The sequence below is a fragment of the Phascolarctos cinereus genome, unplaced genomic scaffold (assembly GCF_003287225.1).
Source record: "Phascolarctos cinereus isolate Bilbo 61053 unplaced genomic scaffold, phaCin_HiC Scaffold_5;HRSCAF=322, whole genome shotgun sequence".
Lineage (NCBI taxonomy): Eukaryota > Metazoa > Chordata > Mammalia > Diprotodontia > Phascolarctidae > Phascolarctos > Phascolarctos cinereus.
Genome location: NW_027555958.1, coordinates 352861360 through 352888179, shown reverse-complemented (window position 1 = coordinate 352888179; position 26820 = coordinate 352861360). Strand labels below are relative to the sequence as shown.

The 26820-nt window shown below is 36.8% G+C and overlaps 2 protein-coding genes across 4 annotated transcripts in view; one reads left to right on the top strand and one right to left on the bottom strand.

Annotated features, from left to right (window-relative positions):
• Window positions 1-896: 896 nt before the first annotated feature.
• On the top strand, window positions 897-9435 carry MIXL1 (Mix paired-like homeobox). Its single transcript, XM_020982024.2, has 2 exons — window positions 897-1507; window positions 5723-9435. Exons 1-2 carry the CDS (start codon window positions 1079-1081, stop codon window positions 6026-6028), a joined length of 735 nt encoding a protein of 244 aa, XP_020837683.1. The 5' UTR covers window positions 897-1078; the 3' UTR covers window positions 6029-9435.
• Window positions 9436-10028: 593 nt separating this feature from the next.
• The window catches only part of LIN9 (lin-9 DREAM MuvB core complex component), an 84757-nt gene continuing 67965 nt past the window's right edge, over window positions 10029-26820 (bottom strand). For all 3 annotated transcript variants that reach the window (XM_020982142.2, XM_020982141.2, XM_078156283.1), the window contains 8 exons: window positions 24024-24157; window positions 20837-20956; window positions 20415-20516; window positions 18223-18303; window positions 13612-13737; window positions 12269-12448; window positions 12029-12126; window positions 10029-11502 (listed from right to left, as the gene is read on the bottom strand). In XM_020982142.2, the coding sequence (XP_020837801.1) occupies window positions 11397-11502; window positions 12029-12126; window positions 12269-12448; window positions 13612-13737; window positions 18223-18303; window positions 20415-20516; window positions 20837-20956; window positions 24024-24157 (947 nt within the window). In that variant the 3' untranslated portion in view covers window positions 10029-11396. The remainder of the gene's footprint in view (window positions 11503-12028; window positions 12127-12268; window positions 12449-13611; window positions 13738-18222; window positions 18304-20414; window positions 20517-20836; window positions 20957-24023; window positions 24158-26820) is intronic.

The window sequence follows — 26820 nt, the reverse complement described above, 5'->3', positions numbered from 1 at the left end:
GGTTTCCTTTGTATGCATGAAAAATATCATTCTGAGAACAGTTCCACAGCCTTCACCAGACTTGCCAAAGAGGTCCAAAACACACAAAAAAGGGTTAAGGATCCCAGCTTAAGGAATGTAGTATGATTTAAGGTATGAGAAGCTGGGACTATAAGAGTCTGTATTTCTTCTTTCACTGTGGACCAGAACCACAGCAGGTCATCTGGCTTCTGAGAATCTGTTTTCTCACAGATGAACTGCAAGTCTACCTCAGGGCCACAGAGGTCCTGGGTGTTGCTTCCATTAAAATCTGGCTTTATTACATCTTTTCAGGAGAAAGTGCTACAGAAGTCATCACTACTGCTGAACTGTGTGAGTCCATCCTCAGGAGGACACTAGCTCCCAGGAGAGCAGCCAGCTAGGGTGTCTTTTACCCAGAGACATGCTTTCCCAAGCTCTGTTTCTCACATGCTGGATGGACCCTCTGGTCTGTGGCTGCTGTATTTCAGGATGTCAGCTTCCCAGAGATGAGGAGCTAGACTGTTTGACCAACCTAGTGTTTGGTCTAGCACCTTAGCAGGGTAGCTATGATGGTGACTGGTGGGAGAGGATAGGTCACGGAGTGCCCTGGGAAAATCGTGGCAAGTCTTCTCTCTCCTAGGCTCTTTTTTCTTGAGTGGACCGTGGGAACCCACGGGGAGAGAAATACCCAGACTTCAGCCATTCCTTGTGTCCGCTGAACTCCGTGGGCCACTTTGGGCCCCAGAATCAAAAGTTAAGCTTTAGAGTTAGGGATGTGGATTGGCCAGGCAGGGACTGGGGGAGGTGAAGGAAGGAACTGTCCACAGTGGGAGGCTGGGGGACCCAAGTTCACGCCTCCCCCTATAGCCCTCCCTGGACTTGCAGACCAAGCCCCGCCTACGGAAGCGATTATCACCCATCGGTGTCTAGCGGGGCCGGGGGTCAGGGGCCCCTGGCTTTCCCATCCCGGCCTTTGATCTTCTCTGTCCTGTACCTTCCCGCCCCGCCCTCGGTCCTGGGAACTGTATAATAGCGGAGGTGCCCCAGTAACTAGCAGGATGACCACCCCGTCTGCACGATGGCAACAGCGGCGCCCAACCAGCTCCAGTTTGGGGAGAGCCCCCAGTATCCCGCTTACCTGCCCAGCTTTCCTGGGAGTGCTTACCTCCCTCCCCCAAGCCCCGGGGGCGCTCCCTGCCAGCCGCCCCCCTCGGGCTCCGGCCCAGACCTGCGACCCTCGGCGGCGGCAGCCTACGAGGGGTACCCCGGGCCTGGATCCGGGCCAGCTTCATTGCTTCCAGTCAGCCTGGCGCCTGCAGCGCCGCAGCTCAAGGGTCAGCCAGCCCCGTCGGGGTCTGGGTCAGGGTCGCAGCGCAGGAAGAGAACGTCCTTTAGTCCCGAGCAGCTGCAGCTGCTGGAATTGGTGTTTCGACGGACCATGTACCCGGACATCACCTTGCGGGAACGCCTGGCCACCCTCACCAGGCTTCCTGAGTCCAGGATCCAGGTGATGATGCGCCCGGAGAAGCAAGAGAGGGATAGGGCGGGGGAGGGTGGAGAGAAAGGGCACTTAGGGAAAGGGAGAGGGTGCTACCATCTCCGGGAAACCTGCCCTCCGCCCCCAACGAGTTACCTGTCCTCCCTCAAACTCCTCTTCTCACGTTTCTCTCCTGTATCCTAATTATTTCTGAATATACCTATTCCTCTCCCTCTCTTAGAGTGTAGACATCTTGAAAGCAGGACCCGTGCCCTGCTCCTAGCATGGTGACTTGTACCTTTTTTTTTTTTTGAAGGGTGAGGGAAAGGAAGAAGTTGTTTCAAAACGGTGATTTCTTCGGGGTGCAAATCAGGGACCCACCTGTAACTTCCTAGGATCATAGATAAAGCGCTGGAAAGGACTTCTGTAGCTTTCTAGTCCAACCTGGTTTTACACGAGAAAAAACTGAGGCCCACTGAAGTGACTTGCTGTGTGTCACTGAGATAGAAAGCATCAGAAGTATCAAGTCGCCAAGTGTAGGACGTGCACCACTTTTGGAGTATCAGTATCCCCAGGGCCTGGCCCTGGTGCCTGGCGTTATTTTCATAAATCCTGGTTGATTGAGGAGGCAGAGAGAGCTCAGATTCGCTATGGCCGACTGCCTCTCACACCTTAACGTTTGTTGAATCGAACAAAATTGTATTTAAACCACTTATATCAATCACCAGGCCTTTAATTGCTTGCTTTATGTTTATCACTGATCTAACAGCTTGGGGTGAGGGTCAGGGTTTTAGTCATGTTAGAAGAGGTTTCTCTTAGAGGGATCTGTACCTTTGCTAATAATACTAGAAGGACCAGGTCTGAAGAAATTTGCTTGGTCCTTGGAAGTATTCTTAAATTGATACTTCTTTAAGGTAGGGCCCAGGATAAGGGAGACCAGAATTTTCTAGTAGCTGCTCCCCTCTCCTGTGATCAATCAAATAAGCACTAAAGGAGGGCCCACAGGTGCCAGGTTTTGGGGATAAAAAGCCAAAAGAGGAAACAGTGTCTGCCCTCAGGGAGTTTATGGTGCAGATAGGGAATGTCTATAGAACTATGGTATACATGCAGATTTATACAAAATAGATAAAAAGTGCTTTTAAAGAGAAGGATCAGAAAGAACCTCAGGTAAAGTGAAATCTGAGTTGAGCTGTGAAGAAAACCAGGGATGTTGAGAGACAGGTGAGGAAGGAGTGCAAAGACATGGACACAAAAGATGGGAGTCTGCTATTTGGAGGTGAGAATAAGGGAAAAGGAAACAGGCATTTATACAGCCCTTACTATGTGCCAGGCATTTTGACAAATATTATCTCACTTGATCCCTATGACCCCTGCAGGGTAAGTGTTATTATGACCCCCATTTTACAGCTCAGGAAACTGAGGCAGACAGAAGTTAAGTGACTTTGCCCAGGGTCACACAGCTAGTGACTCTGTGAGGCTGGATTTGAACTCTGACTCCAAGGCCACTACTACTATTCGCTATGCCTCCCGAAATCTGCATTGCCCCCTAATTGAGACATAAAAGGCCAATTTGTCTGTGTACACTCAGTGTGTGTGAAAGGGGGCAATGTACATTCAGACTGGAAAGGTAGGTTGGGACTTCTTCTGAGTGACACACCTGTTAAAAGCTGAGAAGGGAAAAGGTAGGGAAAATGCTGGGGAGAGACCTCTCATTGTTGGGAACTGAGTGCCTGGTTCTTGTTCTTCAGAATGTAATGATTTGGTGTAAATTCCAGGGCTTTGGGAGAGATTTCCAGGCTAGGGCCATATGCAGAATTTTGTATTAGTTAAGTTCTAGTAGTGGGAAAGGGATGGGAGGAGGGGCGGCACATAAAATGTATGTAAGAATGGGGCATAGGATACTTCTGATTAGTTCCTGGGATATCTCAAATGGGAAAGTGCTCAGTGAGGGATGGTGGAAAAATCACTTGAATTCACCTGGAATCAAGAGACTGGGTAGGTGACCACAGGCAAGTCACTTAATGTCAATCAATCATCTTTTTAAGCACTTACCAGGTGCTGTGCTAAGAATGACACAATCTCTAATTGTAATGAACTTACATACTAATGGGGGACAAAACAAGTATATATTTTTTAAAAGCATAAATATAAATTTAATAGATACATATATACATTTTATTAGGCTAATAAATATATAAAATATACATAGCAGAAATTGAGAATCAAATTAGATAACATATGGACAGTGCTTTGCAAACCTTAAGGTGCTATATAAATGCTATTATCAAGTACAAATTTATAAATTTAATACCTATATTATGCATAATGCTCTCTTAAGCTTTAGCTTCCTCATCTGTAAAATAAGAAAAATAACATTTGCATTATCTCCCTTACAGAATTATTGTATGGCAAGTATCTTAGAGCATTATAGAAATGTGAGCTAATTTATAAAATGCCCCTTTGTGATTAGGGTCTTATTCCTATCCTACAGTATTTTTTCTCAGTTAATTCAATTCAATTGAACAAATATTTCTACTATGTGTAATTTTTCTATTTACCTGTCTGAAGTAACTAAGAAGTCAAGATGAAGTAGATTCAATTTAACAAATATTTTCCAGCATCTACATGTGCCACGAACTGCCCTAGTTAATGGGGTTACAAAGATAAAAATGTTCCTGTCCTTAAAGTGTTTATATAGTGAATGGTTTTGTTTTTTGTTTTATTTTTGTGGAAGGGTGGGAGCTTGGGGAACATGCATGCCAGTGAATTCTTGCCATGGTGGACACCTTTAGATGCCCAATATTTCCATTAAAGGAATATTTATTAACCGTCTATCAAGTAGAAAGAACACATTGTGAGTCAGTTCAGAGAAAAAGGTGGATGTGACACAATGTGTTTTCAAAGGAGTTAGAAGGACCTCACTAATGGGGGAGACAGCATTCTAGCTGAAACATTAAAGGAGTGAAGGGAATCCAATTAAAGGAGGAAAACTAAAGCACAGAAAGGACTAGACAAAGATAGATTACAGTAGGATAAGAATGGGGAATATGATGGAAAGAAAATAAATAGTAAGTTTTCGTTGGAATATGGGTTATGTGTATGGGGCAAGGGTGAGAGAACTGTATGGAATAAAGTTGGAATAGATGCTAGATAAAGCTGGATCATGAAGGGTTTTGAGTGCCAGGCTGAATTTATACTTAATTTGGTAGGCAATTGGGGATCAATAGAGGTTTTTGAGTGACAGGACTAGAAATGTACATTAGGAAGATTTACTGGGGCTTCAATGATGTAAAAGATGGATTGGATCAGGAATAGGCTGGAGGCAAGACAACTAGTTAAGAGAAGCCACTAAGTAAGGGTAAGTATGGTAGGAGTGAAAAGGTAGGGAAGATATGTTAGGAAGCAGGATCTAGAAGCTAAAGCCTGATCACTTTAAATGGGTATGGAGAGTAAGGAAGGAGAAGCCAAAGAGGGCTTAAGTTGTGAACCCAGGTGATTGATCACAGTTGACATCAATACAAATAGTAAATGGAAGAGGATGAGGAAGAGAAAGAGGAAGGAGGAGCAAGAGTAGGAGAAGGAAGAGAAGCAGGAAGAAGAGAAGGGACAAGTCTGGGGGAAGGTGATGAATTTTTTTTTATGCATCAAGTTTAAGGTGCTGGATGGACCACTAGGTGGAAATTTCCAACATGCTGCTGGAAATGTTACAACTGAAGTTCTGGACAAAATTTAGGGATAGAGATAATAGTTTTGGGGTTCACCTGCATAGCAGTGATAATTGAACCATGGGAAGAACTTATATCTCCAAAAGAGAAATGATAAAAAGGGCAAATGAGAACAGAGCCTAGGGCAAATTTATTGTTTTTGTTTTAATGCTGATGGTATGTTTATTGTATTTTTATAGAACTCTATAAAAAAGCTTCTGGGGAAAAGTTTTATCTGTTATCTTTAAAGTATCTTCTAAAAAACATGGCATACTTTTACGTCTCCAAAAGTACTTTTTGCATAAATGATCTCACTTCATGCTCCGAATATCTCCATAAGACACAAAAGTACTTATCTGGCAGTTGGAGAAAGTGAAGCATAAGAGAATTAAGTGACATTCCAAATCAGCCGACGGGTCCCCAGCTCTTTCTATTAAATCACATGGCTTTGTATTGAATTTAATAATTTATTGAGTTGTGATCTCCCACAGTGCTAGTAAAAACTTAGATCAAATGCAAATTTCTCCTCATGTTCTCCTAGGTCTGGTTCCAGAACAGACGTGCCAAATCCCGTCGGCAGAGAGGAAAGTCCTATAATCCCTCAGCAGGACGAGATCTTTTTCTCAACCACCCTCCTCTTGGAACCGAAGGGGAGCATTTGGTTCCCCTGCTGCCTCTTGAGGTAGAGGTGAACTGCCTGCCTGATCCAAGTAGGGGTGGAGCTGGGCTCTCTGGCCCCAACAGCCAAGGACAGAGTTTTGGAAGCTTTCCCCCTATATCTGAAAACAGTGGTTCAAAGCTGGACTTATGGGAGGAGCGCATCTTATCTACTTTCAGCAACTCTTGACCGAGATCACAGGAAAATCTTGGCCTATGATTTTGGACAGGGACAATGGACTATAACCATGGATCAAGAGACCTATCAAGAGTTTCATCTCTTCTTCCTGGCCTACACCTTAAGGCCACTGGGTTCATTTCTCTTAGTTCTTAGTTCAAATTAATGCTCTTAGTTCTGTGTCTCATTTGTCTGGGCCCTCTTCTCAACTATTAATTCTTAGTCACGTCTTTGTGTTTTCCTATACTTTCAGACTTCATTTACTCAGCCTTTACAAACCAAACTTGCATATCCCAGGCCCATCCTTTCTTCTCCTTGCCAAATCTATACTTCTGTCTGTTAACACAATATTTCCAACTGGCTCTCTGGGGTTCGGTGACTTCTCCTCAAAAATAAGTCTTGTTTCATTTGTAGTGAAGCAAAGTAGGTAAAAGTGCTGGATTTTAAAAGTCAGCAAAGTCTGGTTTCAAATCCCACCTTTGATAAATAGTTATGTGAGCACATGGCTACTGTGGGCAAGTCACAGTGACGGTAATAATACCTAGGACTACCTACCTCACAGGGATGTTGTGAGAGTCTAATAAGACCACATATGTAAAGTGCTATGTAAACTTAACATGCTGTTATAAGGACCAGCTAGTATTATTATTGATTTAGCTTCTCCATTGCCATCACTAGCATTCAACCTTACTGCCCCTCTAAGTCTTAGTGTCTGTCATCTTTGTATATCACTCCTCCTGGACTATCTGTGAATCTTGCTATTTTCTGGATTTAGGCCCTCCTCTCTCTATTCATAATCACAGCCTTAGTCCAGGCTGAAATCCTTTGGTGCCCTGACCACCTCCTTGCCTCTGGCTTTTCCACTGTTATCTTAATTTGTGTCACTCTGGGCTGTTAAGTCTAAAAAAAGAGACAAATTAAGTGGCTGCCTTGGGTGCAACATGTAGGGCCATCACAATTAGGGACACCTGTTAATAATTTTTTAAAAATATATACACATTTTAAAGGTCAGAAAATTCCACTCCACACAGGTAAAAGCCCCAAAGCAGCTGAAGGACAATACATAAGGAGCCCAATTTTCAAATCTTACCTAGAATCCACAGTAAAGAATGCCTTATCCCAGCTATCACATTACTTTTTAGAGATATATGGTAGTTCCTAATCACCTTCTACCAAATTAAAGCCTTTGTGGGGTTTTTTTAGCCTACATGATACAAACTAATATGCTTCCTGTCCCCCACCCACAAACTATCTCCTTAAACTGAAGCTATTGTTGAGATGCTATTCTTAATGGAGAAACAAAACCGCTTTCTGAAAATACGGGTCAAGAATGACCTTGAGACACTTTTGACATCCTATTTTGCTTCAGCCACCTCAGCACTATCCTTAGCACTTGTGAATATGGATTGTACTTTTGCAGAACTTTGATTAGGTTACATGATTTTGACGCTGATGTTTTTTATGCCACGGCACTTAATACAGTGCTTTGCACACAGTGGATACTCAATAAATGCAGATGATGACATGAAACTTTAATATACACACCTGTCGGCATGGGGGAGGGGGGTGGACAGACTGGGATGGGGTTGACACAGTTAGTATTAACTAACATAACAGAGATTAGTAGTTTGGGGAATAGCTTTGTTTAAAAGGAAAAAAAAGTCATTTCTCCTTTCAAGAAAGCCTCCATGAAGGTATTTTTTTTTAAGGTTTGTCCCTCCCAAATTAATAACTACTGATATAAGTATAGCACTGTTTATAAATAGAAACCCAACTGTGTTTATTTTTGAGTTTCTAAAACCTCAAGAATTTAACTAAGTAAACTTTAAAAATCTAACTATATCAAAGTTTGCCTGTAACCCATGTTTTAAATTATACAAAGAACATAGAAAAGAACTAGACACACTTGTCATATTGATTCCAGGAAAGTGTGATGAGACTCTGAAAGCACTGTTAATGTTTAGGAAGAAATGCTACAAATTTTAGAGTTAGAAGGGACCCCAGAGCTTGCTTAGTTTCAAGCCTCACAGCTGAGGCATGAATTCTCTATACAATATACTTGATAAATTATTTATTATTCTATCTCTGCTAGAAGACCTCTATTAACATTATATGGTAGACTACTGCATTTTGTTTTGTTTGTTTTTTGCTAGGCAATGGGGTTAAGTGATTTGCCCAGGGTCACACAGCTTGTTAAGTGTCAATTATCTGAGGCCACATTTGAACTCAGGCCCTCCTGACTCCAGGGCTGGTGCTCTATCCACTGTGCCACCAAGCTGCCCTGCTTGACTTTATTTTTCTTTAAAACTGTAATAAATTCACATCCTGTAGCCTCTTCCCATTGGCTCTAGTGCTGGTATCTGGGTCCAAGCAGAATGACTGACTTTAGTCTTCTATGTGATAAGCTTTTTTACCTGAAGACAACTATCGTGTTTATTCCCCACCCTGCCTCCAATTCTTTCATTTAAGGCATCCCCATTTCACTCAAATTGAGGTCCAAAATTCCCCCCACTGCAAGCATCCAGATTACACATCTCAAAATTTGGGATTCCTTTCAGTTTATCAATGTCTTTCCTCAAAATTGGGCACAGGACTGGACAGGCTAGTCTAGGTGTGATCTGAGCAAAGCAGATTACATTTGGTTGTCATCTTCCTCATTCTGTACACTGGGCTTACGGTAACACATTCATTCATATTTAACTTAAAAGTTCACCAAAACCTTTTGGTCTTTATCACATCAACTGCTTTCTAGTGATATCTGGGCAGTTTATGTTTTTGAACCCCAATGCAAGATTTTACATTCATTCCTGTTATGTTTCATCTTGCATACAGCCAAGTGTAGCTGATTCTCATGGAAATAAAGGTTTTATTCAAACATATTGCTGTTGAAATCCAATAATCAAATGCAGTAAAAAATGGATAGCACTCTAGGGCAGTTCGGATACGATGACAATGCTTTGAGTTTAGCAGCAAATTCAGAGTTCTGAAACATTTAACTAAAATTGACTTCAAGTCCATGTTAAATATGAAATGACACATTTTTCTGTAATTCCAACTCATTTGGCCAGTATTAGTACTGGGTGTGACTATAAAATTAAAATGATGATTAAACAAAAACAATAAAAAATTTATCCATCCAAAAGTAGTCATCTTTGACTTAGTAAGAAGGAGGTTTGTTTGGGTATTTATTGGGGCTAAGTTATCTGTTGTATCAAAATTATGAATAGATTTCTCACCATTTTTAAAATAAGTATATTCTCAAAGGCTGTTATTGCTCAAAACATTCTTCAAACTCCCTTTGGAATAATCTATAGGGCCTATAGAATATTCTTTTGAAAATCTTCAATGGTGGCACATCTTCCTCTTTTGAAAGGGAATTTGCTTTTTATAAAAAGAAAGAAACCATTTGGAGTAGATGAATACAGATGATCAAACTGGCTAATATTCTTTTGAGTTAAACTAAAATGTGACCCTCAAATAACGTATGTTTTTATTTCCTCTGTGTGGCTAACTGACTTTAAAGACAATTCTAAAAACACGTTGAACAATGACAGCATTACTGGAATCCAACAAATAGCTTCTCGATGTAACTATGCTGAAGGGGACAACACTCTTGGATAGATATGTTTTGATATGCTTGTTAAAAACAGCTTCACTATTTTGAAGACAAGGAAGAACTGCCCTCTTCTAGTTCAACCACATATTCAATTGTGCTTAGAGAGTTCTAGGAAGACTTCAAAAAGTACATGGCCAATCTGTGGCTATGTACCAGGGAATAACTCACTTGTTTCCACTGTAAAATATAACAAACAGAATCTTATTCACCAATATGTGAAAAATAACTAGCCACAACCAACACTATTAAAGGGCATTAACTTCTTACTTCCAAATGACTTGGATTAATTTTATGGTTTCCCCCCAAAATACTGATTTACCGTTAATGCACAATTGCAAAACTTTTCTATGTCAGGGAATAGTTCTGTTTATTAAATAAGATTTTTAGAAAAATACCAACTTTCATAGGTCAATTTATTTATAATTACAAATGTCATTGAGAATAAAAGATTTATGGATTTCTTAATTAACTGAATAGTTTAGCTAAATATATACTCTGCCCTAAAGTTCTGCAGTGGCACCATACCAACAAGGAATACAGAAGCATTTTTTTTAACTATACAAAATTTTCAAATTGAAAATAACCTTGTTTAAATTTTCTTTATACATTAACATACAAAAAGTCTCATTTTATGAGACATCTAAAAGAATCAAAACCACTTCTACAACTATTTCCTAAATTCCAAATCTAGAAAAAAATTATTACACTGAAACTTTATAATACTCTATATTAAACAAAAAGAAAATCCAAATACATACTTTTTACAAGATTAACATTCCAGGATAGCCTAGGCAAGTTTTTCCTTTCTTAAAACTTTTTTTCCTCTATGTTTCATAGCACTGGTTATTTTTGTTTTCTTTATAAAAGTCTTTATATAAGTTGTATACTATTAGATTATAACCAGTTATCTAAATTTAAAAGTTGTGCAAACAAACAAAAATATGAAAATAGTGTGTTACCAGTCATTCTTATAAATTCCAAAACAAAAGCACCTTTTGCCCTGAACTGAGAGGAAAAGACATGCCAAATCCTCTCATTGGGACTTGGCATTCTGCAGCACGCTTTTTCTGCTCCTTCATTTTCCTTCAACAGACAAAAGACAAAGGCTTCTTTCATAAATTATGATAAATTAACACATTTCAAAAGTTATTAACTGATCTATAGAACTATACCACACTCTCAAACATACATCACGTCCACTTTTATAGTCCATCTTTTCTATCCATATTCCAGTGGCATCCTTAAAACTAGGAATTCACACACCTCATTTGATCATCTTTTGAAGATCCGAGATATGGCAACCAATTAGAACAAATAAAGTTGTAGTTTTCTAGATGAAGCAACTTCCATCCATTTAGCCACTGATTTGCACCAAGACCCTTTCTCTTCTCATTTTTCCACTGTGACCTGTCTGCATGAGTTGTATTACATTCGTTCATATTTTAAAAATGGTTTATATAGTCTTTGTTGAAGTTATATTAAAATATATTCAGACATTTTCAGTTTAAAACAATACTTGCTAATAAACATACGTAACTTAAGCAAAGCTCTTGTACTTGTAAAATAAACAATAAAATAAATATAATGCTGGTCATTAATGCTGGTTTATGAAGCAGCACAGTATTTTTAAAATGCCTTTTTTGGGAGAGTCTTTCTTCTCGTTTACCAGCAGATAGATAGGTTATTTGGTGTTGAAAGCCTGTATAATGGAGCAAGATTTTCCAAAACTATGTCTGGTACATTTGGAATAATTAAACCTTCTTTTCAGTCTCTGTTGGTGTTATTAGCTGCAAAGGCATGTAAGTTTCCCATCTGACTCAGGCCACTCTGAATATGTGCAACATGGATCTCAACATTATTCTGAAAACAACTAATGAAAGAAAAAAAAAACACAGTTAACTAACCATATTTCAGAATTCAAAGGAATATGTTGGAAAAAAAAAAGTAAAAAGTCAGAAAAGTTACTTAGGAGTTGGCCAAGAGAATGAGTTGACATGAGGGAAAACTAAATTCCCTCCCATTAACACATTAGCTACAATTACACTGAAGCAATACTTAAATAAGGATACTACTACTGTGTATACTTTATAAGCTAATCAACTTTATGAAGCAATACTTCAATATATATTTTTTAAAAACAGATCAAGTAGGATGGTATACTTGTTACCTGTAACTCAGTGAAAACTTTGTGTAAAAGAAAACAGCATTAAGTTCCTATTCTGTCAGCAGATTCTGTCAATGAAAAACTATTTTAAATTTATTTAAAGGATGTTAACAGTAGAAAAAAATTTAGATCCAGGCATGCATATTATTTTCAATAAATAAGTATAAAGAAATGTCATGACAGCTTAATATCAGAGTAAATCCAAAATAAGATTGAAGTAAAAATTAATTACCTGATATTGGAAGCATCTATTGAACTCTTAATGTCATTTAGTGAATCAGTAAGTGATTTGAATTCAAAGGAATTCAGGTCACCTCCTTCTGCTAGACACTAAAAGAAATGAAAATTTCAAACTTAACTATAGCTTATTTGCTAAAATATAAAACTTATTAAAAATATAATCAACTAATAATTTAGCAACAAAAATTAAAATTATTCTTAGCATGAAACGAAAAATTTCCCAGTGATTTACCTTGATCTGTAATAATATCGCTGTAAGTCTAGAAATCAATTCAGTAAGGTTTTCATTTTCAACACAGGGTTGTCCTGTGGATGCATTTGCATGCCTAACAATTTCCTGTGCTTCTTCTTCACACCTGCGTCTCATATCTGTTGGCTGATCTGCAGGTTGGAGTCCTTGGTCTGGAGCAAGCTGAAGGAAAAAAAAAACTGTTCATTTACAAGTCCTTAATATTTTCTACATTTCTTTTTTTCTTCTTCAATTATAGTTACATTTTTTTTAAGTTGATGGACAGATATGGAAGAGGAAAAATATCTAGAGACCATGTTATCTTCAACTATGATCACAATAGCTCTCTAAGAAATGCTTTAAAAATACATTCTTCGTAAACTGTCTTTGGGCCATTCAAAAATTCAACACAAAATTACATATCCATGAGTAAAAACTTCCAAATACATATAAGTTCTATTATAATGTCATTTTGTCTATATTCTAGAGTAATGATATCAAACTCAAATAGAAATGGGGCCACTAATCCATACTTAAGAATCCCTTTGGGCCCATATTGACTCAGTTTTAAAATGTAAAGTTATTTATGTTTTATTGTATTTTTTATTTATTTTGTTAAATAGTTCCCAATTACATTTTAAATTGGTTCAGGTCACATGTTACTGGCCACATGTAGGCAGGCAGCATGTCTGACATTTCAGTTCTAGAGAACCATTCTAGAATTTCTAGGAGAAATAATTATTTGCCAGGATAGGAAGGATTCTTTGGTACTGAGATTAAGTCTGCACATGGGAAAAAAATGAAGGCTAATGATGTCTAATGGAATGAGCCTTTAATATACCTACTACAGGATCTGGGGAACTATAATTCTTTCCCTTCATACAGTTTGAGTGACCTGGTAAGACTATCTAAAGTTGTGATGTGTCTGCAAAAATGCTCATTTAAGAAATCAATCAGCTTAATAGAAGTTAATTTCTTTCAAAAGCTAAAACACCTAGTTTCCAAAAGTTCAAAGGTAAGAGCATCCTAAACTGACCTTAATTACTGAGTAGCATAAAGTGACAAAGGCAACCAAACACATACACACACACAGAGAACAATTTTCGGAGTAACCCTGTACTAAATGTAAAGTAAGTGCCACTTGTGTACATATTGATTTTGAAAAGACACTAGGGAATTACACAGAAAATCTAAATCATGTCCTTGCCCTTAAAAAAACTTATAAACTAGCATTATTTCAAAATACAGAGATAACGTGAGTGATGGAGGAAAAAAAAAAAAGAAAGAAACTTGAGGTCATATTCCTCCTCCCTTCCCTCACCCAGGTAAATACAGGAGGAAAGTACCTCATAACAGTACTGCTGAACTTTATGTAAAACTTTGTTTAGGTCCTTGTTCAGCTGTTCAAGATCTAGAACAATAGTTGCATATCTCCTCTGAAATTCAATGCTGATGGGCATAGAATAGGATTTCTGTGAAGAAAAAAAGTTTTATTTTTAGAAAGCTCCCTACTAAAGGAATAATGCAATCTTATATAAAAGGAGAGAAAGATTCAGCTTGTATCTTGCTACTAAGATTTCCTAACAAAACCGAGGTGACTAAAAAAGCATTTTCAAATATTAACTATGAAGGATATCACATTTGTATGTATTCAGTCGCAGGTTTACATAAAGCTTGAAGTAAAACAAACCTAATAAAGAACTCAAGTTTTCTCCCTTGGATTTAAAACCTGAAAAAAAAAAATTAAAAACCATATTTGCTGACTAACATTCTTTTCCCCGTACTTTCAGTTTCTTATTATGTACACCCCCGTCTGACTTTCAGGCCCCTGCCCACCCCTCTCACACACATCTTCCGAAGCACCTGTATTCCCCCTTTGCTAGGTTTCCATTTAAAAGCACGGCTAGAAGAAATTTCCAATAGCACTGGGATGAACTGTTTATTTATATGCCCAAGCTACCCCTGCCATTGTTATTACATTGAAAGGGGGAAGGAAGGGAAGTCAGGGGAGAAAAAAGGAGTAGGCATCATACTGGCTTAAATAAGGTGATTTCCCATACGTGCAGTTACCCCTGAGCCTTTACTTCCCTTCATTTAAATCCTTCATGCTCTCCTTTGTTTTCCCCAATATTGCTTCTATCTCTTTAGATGCTTCTTCAATAATCCCCATCACAACTATATTTTCTTCCATCAGTCTGCATCTGTTTATGTTTACTGTTCCCATCTTTACTCATAATGCCATTTTTGGTCCACTAGCAGTGCTTTCTGTGTTATTTTACCAGCTCCTAAATCCTAATAATTGTGTTGTTAAGCTACCAGATTATCAAACAGATGGTTCATGGACATTAGAAAGAATGTGGTGATTGGGAGAAGGCAAACATGGCTTCACTAAGAATGAATCTTATTTTTGCAAAATAACCCAATTTCCTTTTTTCATTGGTAGAGCAAGTGAATTTTTTATCTTGACATCAGCAAACTCCTTATTTCTTATAATATCTTTGTGGATAACATGATGAAATGTGGGCTGGATGACAGGATGGTTATGTGGATTCAGAATTGAGTTAACTCTAGCCCCAAAGAGGGCTGATAACAGATTAATGGCTTTGTAGGGAGGTCTGTAGTGGAATGTCATAGGACTGTCCTTTCCTGTTCAAAAATTCTATCAATGATTTGGATGAAGACACAGAAGGGATATTCATCAAATCTTCAAAGTGGGGAGAGAGTTAATATGACAGATGACAGAATCAAGATTCAGAATGGTTCACAGTCTGGAACAAACCAACATGATGAAATTAAACAGGGGTAAATAATAGGACAGGTGACCATTAAGTAATGAGACTCATTTTTAAACAAACATACCAGAACTTATATATTCAAATGAGTGCTGTCCCCTTCAAAGTAGTTACCTTGGGAGGCTTTATACTTTTTCCAACGATGCTGCCTTGTTCAAAACACTTTTGGAATTCCTCTTTTGAAATTGCCTTCAGAGTTTGCAGCACGTTCTTTTGAAAATCTTCAATGATGGCAAATCTTTGTCCTTTGAGGGTGGATTTGAGTTTTGGGAAAAATCATTCGGAGTCAAGTCTGATGAATAAGGTGGGTAATACCATTTTTGTTCGCAAACGAGGTGTTACTATAAAGTAATGAGACTGATTTTCTTGTGTGGCTCTTAATAAACTGGCTCTGAAGGCAAACATCTCCAAGTCCTGCATTTTAGGTTCAACCAATAAACTATACAAATACAGGATGGGAAAGACCTGGCTCGGCAGCAGTTCACGTGAAAAAGATCTGAGGTTTTAAATTGACCATAAGCTTAAAATGAGCCAAAGGTGTGATAAGGCTGTTAAGAAAGCTAGTGCAATCTTAGGTTGCATGAATGAAGTATCCAGATCAAGGGAAGTAATAGTCCCACTGTACTTTCTGTTGAGCAGATTATACCTGGAATACTATCCTCAATTCTGGATTTCACACTTTAAGAAAGACATCAACAACTACAGCCTAATAAGTACAATGAGAGAGGGCCTAGAAACCATGCTATATATAAGCAACAGTTCAAAGAAGTAGGGAAATTTGGTTTGAAGAAAAGACTAAGGGGAGACAGAATAGCTGTTTTTAAATATTAAAGGACTGTCACATAGAGGAGGGAGTAGATTTGTTCTGTATTGCTCCCTCCAGAAAGCAGAACTAGGACCAGTGGGGATGCTGGGGGAAAAGGAAGTTTTAAGGAGGCAGATTTTGGTTCAACCTTAAGAAAGAACTTTCTAATAACTAGAGCTATCAAACAAAAGAATAAGGGTAATAATTGCATTGTTAAATAGTGAGTTATTCATCATTGGAAACATATTATAGAGGCTGGATCTGTCATGAATACTGCAGAAAGATTTCTCCATAGATAAGAGGAAGAGCAAATGATCTCAAACGTCCCTTCTGAGCCTAGGATTCTGACCTCTGTCCTGCCAATCTACTTGCCTTCTAATGGAGACTACATTTATTCTGGGAGCAGAGCAGTCAGACAAAGAAGTCTGAACTTGTGCCTTCTAATTTCCCTTTCAGGGCAGAAGGAGTGATACCTGTATCCCTTCTAAGTACACAGTGGTCATGACATCACTTAGACTGCCTCCAGAATAGATAGAGCTTCCACTCAAAGGAAAAGACCAGCTGAGAGCTCCAACAACCCAGCTTAATGTCCTCTCCGGAGACCTCACAGCCAAGGCACACTGCCACCAAAGAGGTCTACCTGGGTAAAACTGACAGATGAAACATGGACTTAGCACCATTAGGACTGAGGAGCCTGGGAAAGAAGTCAGAGAGTTCTGCCAGCAAATTTAAAGCTGTATTATAAAGATGAATAGATGAAGAACAGTTGGGAAGAAATTTGATTCTGATAGGGATTATTAGATACATTTAAAAGAGTACTGGGAGAAAACATAGGAGAGAAGTAAATGTTTATTTTAAGATGAGGGATACTTAAATATCTATAGATTTTGATAAAAAGGCTATGAAATGGAAAGTCACCTTATATTCAGGCCTGTATAATAGGTATGCCAACCTTTTTCAGTTCACAATATACTTTGACCTATACAGTAGGTGGAGGCAATGTAGTGTGAACAGTGCTAGACTAGAAGTCAGGAGACCCAAGTTCTAGATTCTGCTTTGATACTAACTAGCTGTGTAATTGTGGGCAAGTTGGCTTATCTTTCTTGAACTATTTTTAATCCATGAAATGAAAGTGTTGGACTACATCAGGGGTTCTTAATAATTTTCTTTTGTCACTGATACCCCCCTCCCCCAGTCCCCAGCACCCCCGGCCATCTGGTGAAGTCCCTGGGCTCCTTCTCAGAATAATGTTTGTAAATACATACAATAAAATACATAGAATTACAAAAGAAACAAATCACACTGAAATAGTTACCAAGATATCATGGGAAAAAAATTACCAGACCCCAGGTTAAGAAATCCTAGGCTAGGTGATCTTTAGCACCCCTTTCAGCTCTAAAATTACATGAATATATGAATAAGAGTTCCAGCATTCTTTTTCAAAGGATCAAATTTAGAGCTGGAAGGACTCTTAGACATCATAAGGTCTAACCCCCTCATCTTATAGATGAGGAAACTGAAGCCCAGGGAGGGAAAGTGATTTGCCCAAGGTCATACAGATAGCATCAGAGATGTGAACCCAGGCCCTCTGGTTTCAGAGCTGAGGTTCTTTCCACTGTACCATACTGCCTCCCCCTTGATATGACCCACTGTTCCACCATCTGCCTCCTCATGATCCCCACTGCATTATATACATACACGCAAACAGTTAAAATGTTGTTGTAGTTTCCCTATCCTTTTCTTTATGTAAAAAAATTTAGAGTATCAGTTATCTCTCATTATATAAAAATTTGGATAAAAAATTTGAATTTATAAAATCAATAAAATAGGGAATAAAGTTTATATTACTTGAAGATTCTAAAACAGCTATTTCCCTGTCTTATCAATTCTAAAGGAAAAAGTTATTTTTTGTGTTTTGTTTTGTTTAAACCTCTGTAGCCAATCATTTTCAAAATGGGAAGCTCACTTCCCTTTTTGCTGTTGTTCTATGCAGATGAAGCAGCATCAACTAAAGTAAATGTGTGACCTGGTTCTTGACACTGTGACTGAAGTGAGCCAGACTTAGAGCTCTCAATGACATGGAAACAAATCTCCAGGTACCAATATTACTTCATTTTCCAATAATTTCCATTTAAACATGAAATCAGTAAGGAAATGGGGTTTAACTTCTAGAATTTCATCTTACGGTAAATCTGTCCAAAACATACCTGCTGCATTTTGTAAGATATTTATGTTAAAAGAAGGACTCATAAAATATATTCATTTCAACATTTTCTTAAATAAAGCTTAAAAAAATTCTTGTAATTAGCAAAGTTCAATATTTAAAATTCAAACAAGGAAAAAAATTGAAATGTCCTTACCAGTTTTTCTGCTTCTGTGTTCATTTCCCTTAATTTCTTGATGTGCTCCTTCTTAATCATAAGAATTTTTGATAATCTAGTCTATGGACAAAAAAAGAAGAAATGTTTTGGAAATAAAATATATATTGAAAGTAATACTAAAATAAAATGTCTTTTGTTTGTTTTACAAAAGGCCCAATCAGACATAAATTTGAAAAGGCATCAGATTTCCAACTTTTCACTCAGTAATTTTAAACAGTGGATTTTGGTAGTTTTCAACAAAAGACACAAAGACAGAAGTCATCTGATTTTTTTCTACAGGTTTTTTTTCACACTGAGATGAAATTATATTTAGAAAATTAAGCTAATACTAGCTAAATGGCTAGTATCTTACTATTGGCTGATGTCAGAATATGTTAAAGATCGTGAGCCTAAGTATCACACAAGAATATAATAGTGATATTTTGATCTTCAACATTCAAATGGATATACCAAAAACTTTAGTTCTTTTTACACAGGCATCTTTCATTTTAAGTCATCCCATATACCTGTTTAAAATTAGAATAGACCCTCTTTTAAAAACAGGCTATCTAATATTACAAATTGCATGAACTTTTAAATGACTAGTGACTCTTGTAAAGACAGGTAATTAACCACTGATTTTTATGCTACATCACTTGTGTTTTACTTATAGAATATTTCAGCTACAAATGTGGACTGTATTCTTTCCATGAGAATCCAACTTGCTTGTAATAGGTTATACTTCTTTGAAAACTTGAAGGAGATAGAGTTTGAAACATACACAAAATACAAGCCTTTCTCTCATGGGGCTTCCTAATTTAGAGTCTCCTATCAAAGAAACATGTTATTTTTAAAAATTAATTTTTAGTTTTCAACATTCACTTTCATAAGGTATTTTGAGTTCTAAATTCCCCCCTCCTCAAGACAGCATGCAATCTGATATAGTCTATACATGTATGATCATATTAAACATATTTCCATATTAGTCATGTTGTGAAAGAAGAATCAGAACAAAAGAGAAAAACCATGAAAAAGAAAAAACAAAAAAAGAGAATATAGTATGCTTTCAATGCATTCAGACTCCACAGTTCTTTCTCTGGGTGAGGACAGTTTTGTCTATCATGCGTCTTTTGGGATTGTCTTAGATCGGAAATATGTTATTTTCACACATGATTCTAAGTTTTAATGTCACAGCTGTTGCTTTGACATGAACATGACAGTATATAACATGACAGTTATATACCACTATAATGGTACCCAATCTAACTCTAACTCAAAATTAAAGTGCTGTTCTCAAAAACTTCAAATGAATAAGGATCAGAAGACATACATAACCTCTTTGATCGCTCAGACTCACGCTACTATTTTAAGAGCCAATACTGAATTCTTACTGCAGGTAATTCAGGGATAAAATAAGAATAATACATTACAGTTCCAGATACTTTAACATCCAGTTAACAGGTTATGTTAGACTAACTGTTTAAAAAGCAACTGCTCATGCCCAGAAAAAAGAGCTCGATTCTTTCTGCCAATATCGGTAATAAAAGCATCATGAAAATTAATAAGTTGATTGGTGATTTTGAAATGATTTCAGGCCACAATACATTCATAAAAACATAATTTATTAGTATTTTAAATAATATTTTTATAATTTTAATAATATTTTTAATAATAAAGGTTTTAATAATAAAATGGCAAAATAATAAGAACTAGAAAAAATATGAATAAGTTCAACACAAAAGATGAAAGATTTTCAAATATCAAAGTCACTATAAAAGTTTTAAATTTACTCTTTATTGGAAGTTAAAATCAGAGTTCTTTAATTTTAATTTTTTTTTTTTGGTTTTTTTATTTTTAGGCAGTTGGGGTTAAGTGACTTGCCCAGGGTCACACAGCTAGTAAGGGTCAAGTGCTTGGTCTGAGGCTGGATTTGAACTCAGGTCCTCCTGACTTCAGGCCCAGTGCTCTATCCACTGCACCACCTAGGTGCCCCCCCTAAAATCAGAGTTCTTAAGACCAGTACGTGTTGACAAAAAAAAAAAACACAAAACAACCCCACATATAATAAATTTATTTTGATACTACTTTGAGCACGAAATGACATTAAAAAAAATTCAACTGTAATAGTGATAAAATAAAACCTCTGACAATAAAAAAAATTTGTTATTCACTTTACTTAAAGAAATACTTACTACTTGGATAAGGAATTCCACTGGAAAACCACCTAATGTTTCAGTATCTGAACCTGGAAGTTTGCTTCTCCATGGTGACTGTCCTAATAAAGGATCGTTATCCTACAAAAAAAAAGGTGGTGGGAGGAGTTTGGATAATTTAACAACGTGCTGCTCTAAAGAATATATTTTAATTTTTAGTATTTCAGATACAGATATTTAGTATTTCATTATAACAAATCATTGAAACCCTAATACAATGAAATATATTTCTAAGTGCTTTCTAACTGTTCATATTTCAATTATTGTTCTATGGAATAAAATAATTTGGTTAACTTGCTATGACATATCACCTATATTCCATATTAATAATGTATACTGAATTACTGAAATTCAACAACATGAACACAAAACACTGGCAGAATTTTCAAAACATCACTTACTGTAATTGGAGACTGGAGAGGAGGAGTGTAATGTAACCGAGGCGGAGTCATGAAAAATCGAGAGGGCCGTTGTTTTTGTCCAAAGGCCGCAATTGGCATTGTTTCGTGAGGCTCATTGCTCTTTTGGGAGACAGAAAATGTTTCACGTTAATTTTTATTAAAGTTCAAGACATTCTATCAGTAACTTAAGCTTCATAGAATTTATATTATTATATAATCAGTACACTAATTAGGTCATAGCCTATCTGCTAACTATGTTCAATAAGTTAGATGTCAAAGATGAAAAGTTTAACTTTTCTCAAGAGTTTGAATACCATGCTTTTTTGGGGATGAGAAGTTGCATCAACTAAAAAGGGAGGGATCAGGGCAGCTGAACAAATCATTAGAAAATTTAAGACTGATACAGGTCCTTTAGGGGTTTCTAGGTCAGTCCAGATGTAGATTTTTTTCTAATGAAAACCAAAGTAAAAGGTTTTCTGTCTAGGGAAGAATATTTGTTAGTTCTATGAAGAAATTATATGGATAAAAGAAATCCTTTCCTGAAAGGCAAATTTAAAGACTTTATCTATGAGATATAATAACCCTAAGGTTAGTACACACTGACCTATAATCAGAGAGGGCTTAGAAATGAGTTATTAATTTTGTAGGGAAGCAAACTTAGATCGCTAAGTATTAAATATAATTATTTATAATGTTATAATCAATGCCTATTATAAGTTATTATAATAAATAGTGACTTATTAAAAATACAATCATCAAAGCCTCTTCCCCCTGTAAAAGTAGATGGGTGAAGACTTCAAAGTAGATAAATATCATGATTTACTTTTGAAAATACAATTACTTTCTTCTCTGTTTCAAAGGTTAAATAATTTATTTCATAAATGACAAATTCATGTCCTTGACTTTTATCAATGTTGTAATCAAGAACTAAATACAGCACCAGGCTGAAAATTGATCTTTCAACTTGCAGCATAACGCTTAGCAGCATAAAAAAAGCTACAGCTACATTATCTTTTTTGGGGAGGAAGGGCACATGCGATTACAATAATATGAGACTTTGCCAATGCAGACTGGCAATTTATTTTTAACTTGTAGTTAGAGAGTTGCTTTTTCTTTAAGTCTCAGCTAATACCCCCTCTTCTGCAAGAAGCCTTTCCCAGTTCTCCTTAATCTTAGTGCCTTCTCCCTGAGATTTTCTCCAATTTTGTTTACATGTTATCTCCCTTATTATAATATGAACTTCTTGAGAGGAGGGACTGGGTTTTGTTTCATTTTGCCTTTCTTTGTAATCTCAGAGTTTAGCACAATGCCTGAAAGACAGTAGGTACTTAATAAATATTTGTTGAAAGATCATTCCTAAGAATGTCAAACTATAATTATTTTAGTTATTTGAAATCAATTCATTCCAAATTAATTTTAAGGCCCATTAACTTGGAGATTTTTTAGGAATAAGTAATATAAGTAATGATCATATTAGTTCATAATACACTCAATCAATACAAAGTTGCTGAATTAACCCTGATCATCATGATAATGAAACAATGATCTAGCAACTTAGGAGAAGGAGTACTTGACCATTAAGTCAAAATATTTGTAGTTGGGCCCAGCTTGTCCATTAATTAGCATTATGATCTTGCATATCTTAGGAATATAGACAGGAATAAACTTGTGATTTCACTGGAATTGGTAACTCCTTGGTAAGGAAACTCTCCCTCCCCCCCACCCAACGCAAATCAGGCCTTTCTATCTCAGAGAGCTGCCCAGAGCAATGAGAGGTTGAATGACAGGCCGCACAGCTAGGATGCATCTGAGGCAGAACTTGAACCCAGGCCTTCCTAGCTCCCTATTCCCTAAGCCACACTGCTTTTCTCTGGATGTATAACTTGTCTTTAGGCCTCACTTTCCTCATATGCAAAATATGAAAAAAAAACCCAACCCATATTGTTCCTCATTCCTATGAGAACAGGAAACAAGATATAGGAAAGCACTTTCTAAAATAGAGAGTTCTTATGCCCAAAGGGCTACAAAAATGTGCATACCCTTTGATCCAGCAATAGCATTTCTAGGCCTATATACCAAAGAGATCAAACAGATGGGAAAAGGACCCACATGTACAAAAATATTCATAGCAGCTCTTTTTGTGGTGGCAAAGAATTGGAAATCGAGAGGATGCCCATCAATTGGAGAAGGGCTGAGCAAGTTGTGGTATATGAATGTAATGGAATACTATTGTGCTATAAGAAATGATGAACAGGCTGACTTCAGAAAAACCTGGAAAGACTTGTATGGTCTAATGCTGAGAGAAGTGAGCAGAACCAAGAGGACTTTGTACATAATAACAGCCACGTTATGCGATGACTAACATTGTTAAACTGTACCGTTCTCAGCATTACAAGGATCTAAGACATCTTCCAGAGGCCTCGGGATGGAAAAAATGCTGTCCACATCCAGAGAAAGAACTATGGAAGTCGAATTGCTATCACTTATTTTTACCTTCTGTTGAGTTTTGTTTCATCTTTCTGATGGTTCCTCCTATTGGTTTTAATTTTTACTTGCAACTTCACTAATGTGAAAATATGTTTAATAGAAACGTGAATGTAAAGCCTATATCAGATTGTGTGCCGTCTTGGGGAGGGTGGGGGGCAGGAAGGGGGAGAAAAATTTTAAACTCAAAAGCATATGGAAATGACTGTTGATAAATCAAAATAAATTAATAAAATTTAAAAAAAATAAAATAAAATAGAGAGTTCTACACAAATACAAGACACTTTTATGCTCGAGAGTTGCACAGGACTTAGACTAACTAATAATCCTGAAGTCATTGCAGTCATTACACATTTAAACCCTACTTTGGGTAATGGAACACAGCTGGAACCTATCCACACAAAGGAACGTGGGAGCTACAAAAAGTTCAAGCACAGTTTGGGACTGTGGGATTTCTCTGTAGATTCCTATCCCTCACCTCTGAAGTTCTACACAGTTCCAAAGAACAGGACTATGAATTTACTAGTCACTCTTCCCATACATTCTCAAGTTTTAGATATATCATAAAATATAATTTATGTGATTTAATATATATTTATAATATGTAATATTTATGTAATTTAATGTAATATAATTTAGGGTATTTTATACCCTATATTTAATATAAAATCACATCCAAAATTATACTAGAAATACTACTCACCAAAACTTCATAATCAGGAACAGTATGGGTTCCAAGTCCTGCTCTATCAAACGTAACTCTATAAGTAGCATTAAGTGTGTCTACAGCATCTATTTGTCCAGTAAAGAGGCCATCATGAACACCACGTAATCGTGCTGAGAAAAGAAATAAAGATATAATAATGGTCAGAGGATACAGAGAACCTTTAAACATAAAACTTTACTGCATGTGTATTTTAGATACTTAATAAATATATAAATGTAAACACTATGATTTATACTACTTAATACCACTTCAAAGATGGTAGTAGGAATGAAATTCATGGAAATTAGTTTTAAGAAGGGAAGTCAATGATCAGTTGCCTTGATAATACTTTATCACATGGGTATATCTCAATGATATAGTTTGCCTTGTGGCAAACTATAAAATAGTCAAGAAAGGACAAACTGGGGATTCATCTAAATGATTTCTAAGAGTTTTTGAGCTCTAAATCTATGATCCTATGACTTCTGTTAAATACATGTACTTTCACTGTAGTTGAATTCAAAAGTTTATTAAATGTACACACAGAGCGCTATGCTAGGTGGGGGGTGGGGGGGAGGGGGAGATAAACACATACATAAGCTAAAGTACTTACCTATCTATCTATCTTTATGTAATTTACAATTTAGTAAGGACATGTGACATGTACAGAAAAAATACAAATGTTTTGTAAATGTGTGAAAGGATGGGCTACTTATGTGAAAATTATTTCTCATTTTTCACAGTAAAACTAAGGGTTCCACTGATAACTTGCCATGAATTCAAATGCACCAAGTGCATCAAACAAAACCAAATGTAAATTCGATCTTCATTTTAAATATGAAATGACAGGGTGCAAAAATTATAAGATTCTATTAGTAAAAGAAGCTTTTTCTATATAGAATATTATGTTGCACTGAGTGCATCAATCAGCATCAATTATATCCTGAGTTTTAGGACTGACAGTTCCTTCAAACACCTATCTCAATCTTAAGTGTACGTTTACTTATTGACATTTCTGTGTCTTCTCTCGCTTCTCCTTGTCCTCTTGTCTTTTCAATATAGGCATTCCAGAGCACTGAGAAATTAGGTGGATTGTCCACGGTTGTACAGTCCATGAGGCAGAGGAGGGTCTTGAATACAGGTCTTCCTGACTCCCTGGACAGTTCTCTATCCATTATAATACACTAATAACTAATCATCATTCTTTGCCCACCTGAATCTCTGTTCAATATGTCCTAAAACAGCTTTCCTCTAGAATATCCCTTCCTCTAATATCTACCTTGATACTTCCTTACCTCTGTATGAAACACAATAGGTCTACCTCCTTCAGGAAATGCTCTCTAATTAATACTATCTATTCTCTAATCACAATACAATCATTAACCTACCTTTCCTTCTCAAAAACACATTTGTTATTTCCTAAATTTTTATTCATATATACTTAGGTCAACTATTTGTTTTCTATTCTCTACTGGATAATATAAGCTGTTAAGTCTAGCTCAACTTGGGTGTTTCGTAGCACTTCTACAATAACACTTTCTTTTTTTTATCATATTACATAAGTCACTGCACTTCTGTGAAGTCACTGGTGCAAAACAGAGGAATATGCAGAAAGCTATATTAAATTAATGGAATAATTTGAATAATTTAATATTTATTATTCAACTACTAAGAAGTAGCTGTTTCTAATTTCAAGGACTAGAGAAAGCAGTACTTGTGAACAAAATGATATGTTAAGTAGAAAATAGGTTAAATTTATTAGGATTAGAAAATATCTAAAAATTTTTATGGACAATTTAAAAAGTCTTGAGTCTTCATCTTGAGTTATTTGGCAAGTGTTCAGAATTCTAAATTTCATCTTAGTGTTAATATTTATCAGTCTGCTGAATTCTATTTTGAGACAAATATGGATATATAGTTAAATCCTCAACATTTAAGCATTAACTTCCATGACATAAGTATTTGCACGATTTTATTAGTAACCTTATTTTCACTTTCACATAGCAACTGTGCACACTGGCAGCTATGCAAAGTAGAGGAAAAAAAAACACCCCAAAAAACGACAAGCACAATACTCACAAGTTAGTGGAGTGCCTGGTATCCTACCAGGCACTTCACTAGTCTTGTTCACCCTACCATTGTAAAGAGCTCCCTGTGCATTTGAAGCATATTTTCATTGTTTGCCTTTAAAACTTTAAAGTTTTGTGTTGCAAAATGTAGTGCAAGTCCTCTGGCCTCTAAGCCCAATGATGTAGAGTTAGTGATGTGGCTTAGTGAGAAAATAAAGGTGTGAGATAAACTTCATGACAGAATGTTTGCAGCTGCTGTCAGCCTGGAGACCCTTAAGGACCTCAAACAGCACATGAAGCAGACGTCACCAACAGATTATGTCAAGCAGGTCTGTCCTTTATGATGTCCAATGCCTTCCACCAGCCGTGAAAGACAGTGTCAGAGCTAACGATAAAACCTCATCAATCTTGGCATCTTCTAACAGCAATGACTAAAGTCCCAGGAACCTCTCCCTAGGTTTTTAGGGAGCAGCCACAGTAGAGAGGTTTACAGCATTACAGAATAGAGTACAACATGCTCACAATGCCATTCGACACGATGGAAGGCAAGATTTAAGTTAAAAAAATGTTTTTGTTTTAAGAATTTTATTTGTTAGCTGCTACTACCATTATACCAGTATTAAGAAATATTACATGCTCCCCAGGTTTACTTTGAGCTTTTCCTAAGCTTTTATCACAGCCTGCTTTGTATTTTTCATAATTCTGTAAACCTAGGGCTCCTTAAA

Coding starts and splice junctions, on each gene's coding strand:
- MIXL1 (XM_020982024.2), top strand. CDS start 1,079: ATGGCAACAGCGGCGCCCAACCAGCTCCAGTTTGGGGAGAGCCCCCAG. Junction 1,508..5,722: donor TTCCTGAGTCCAGGATCCAG/GTGATGATGCGC, acceptor ATGTTCTCCTAG/GTCTGGTTCCAGAACAGACG.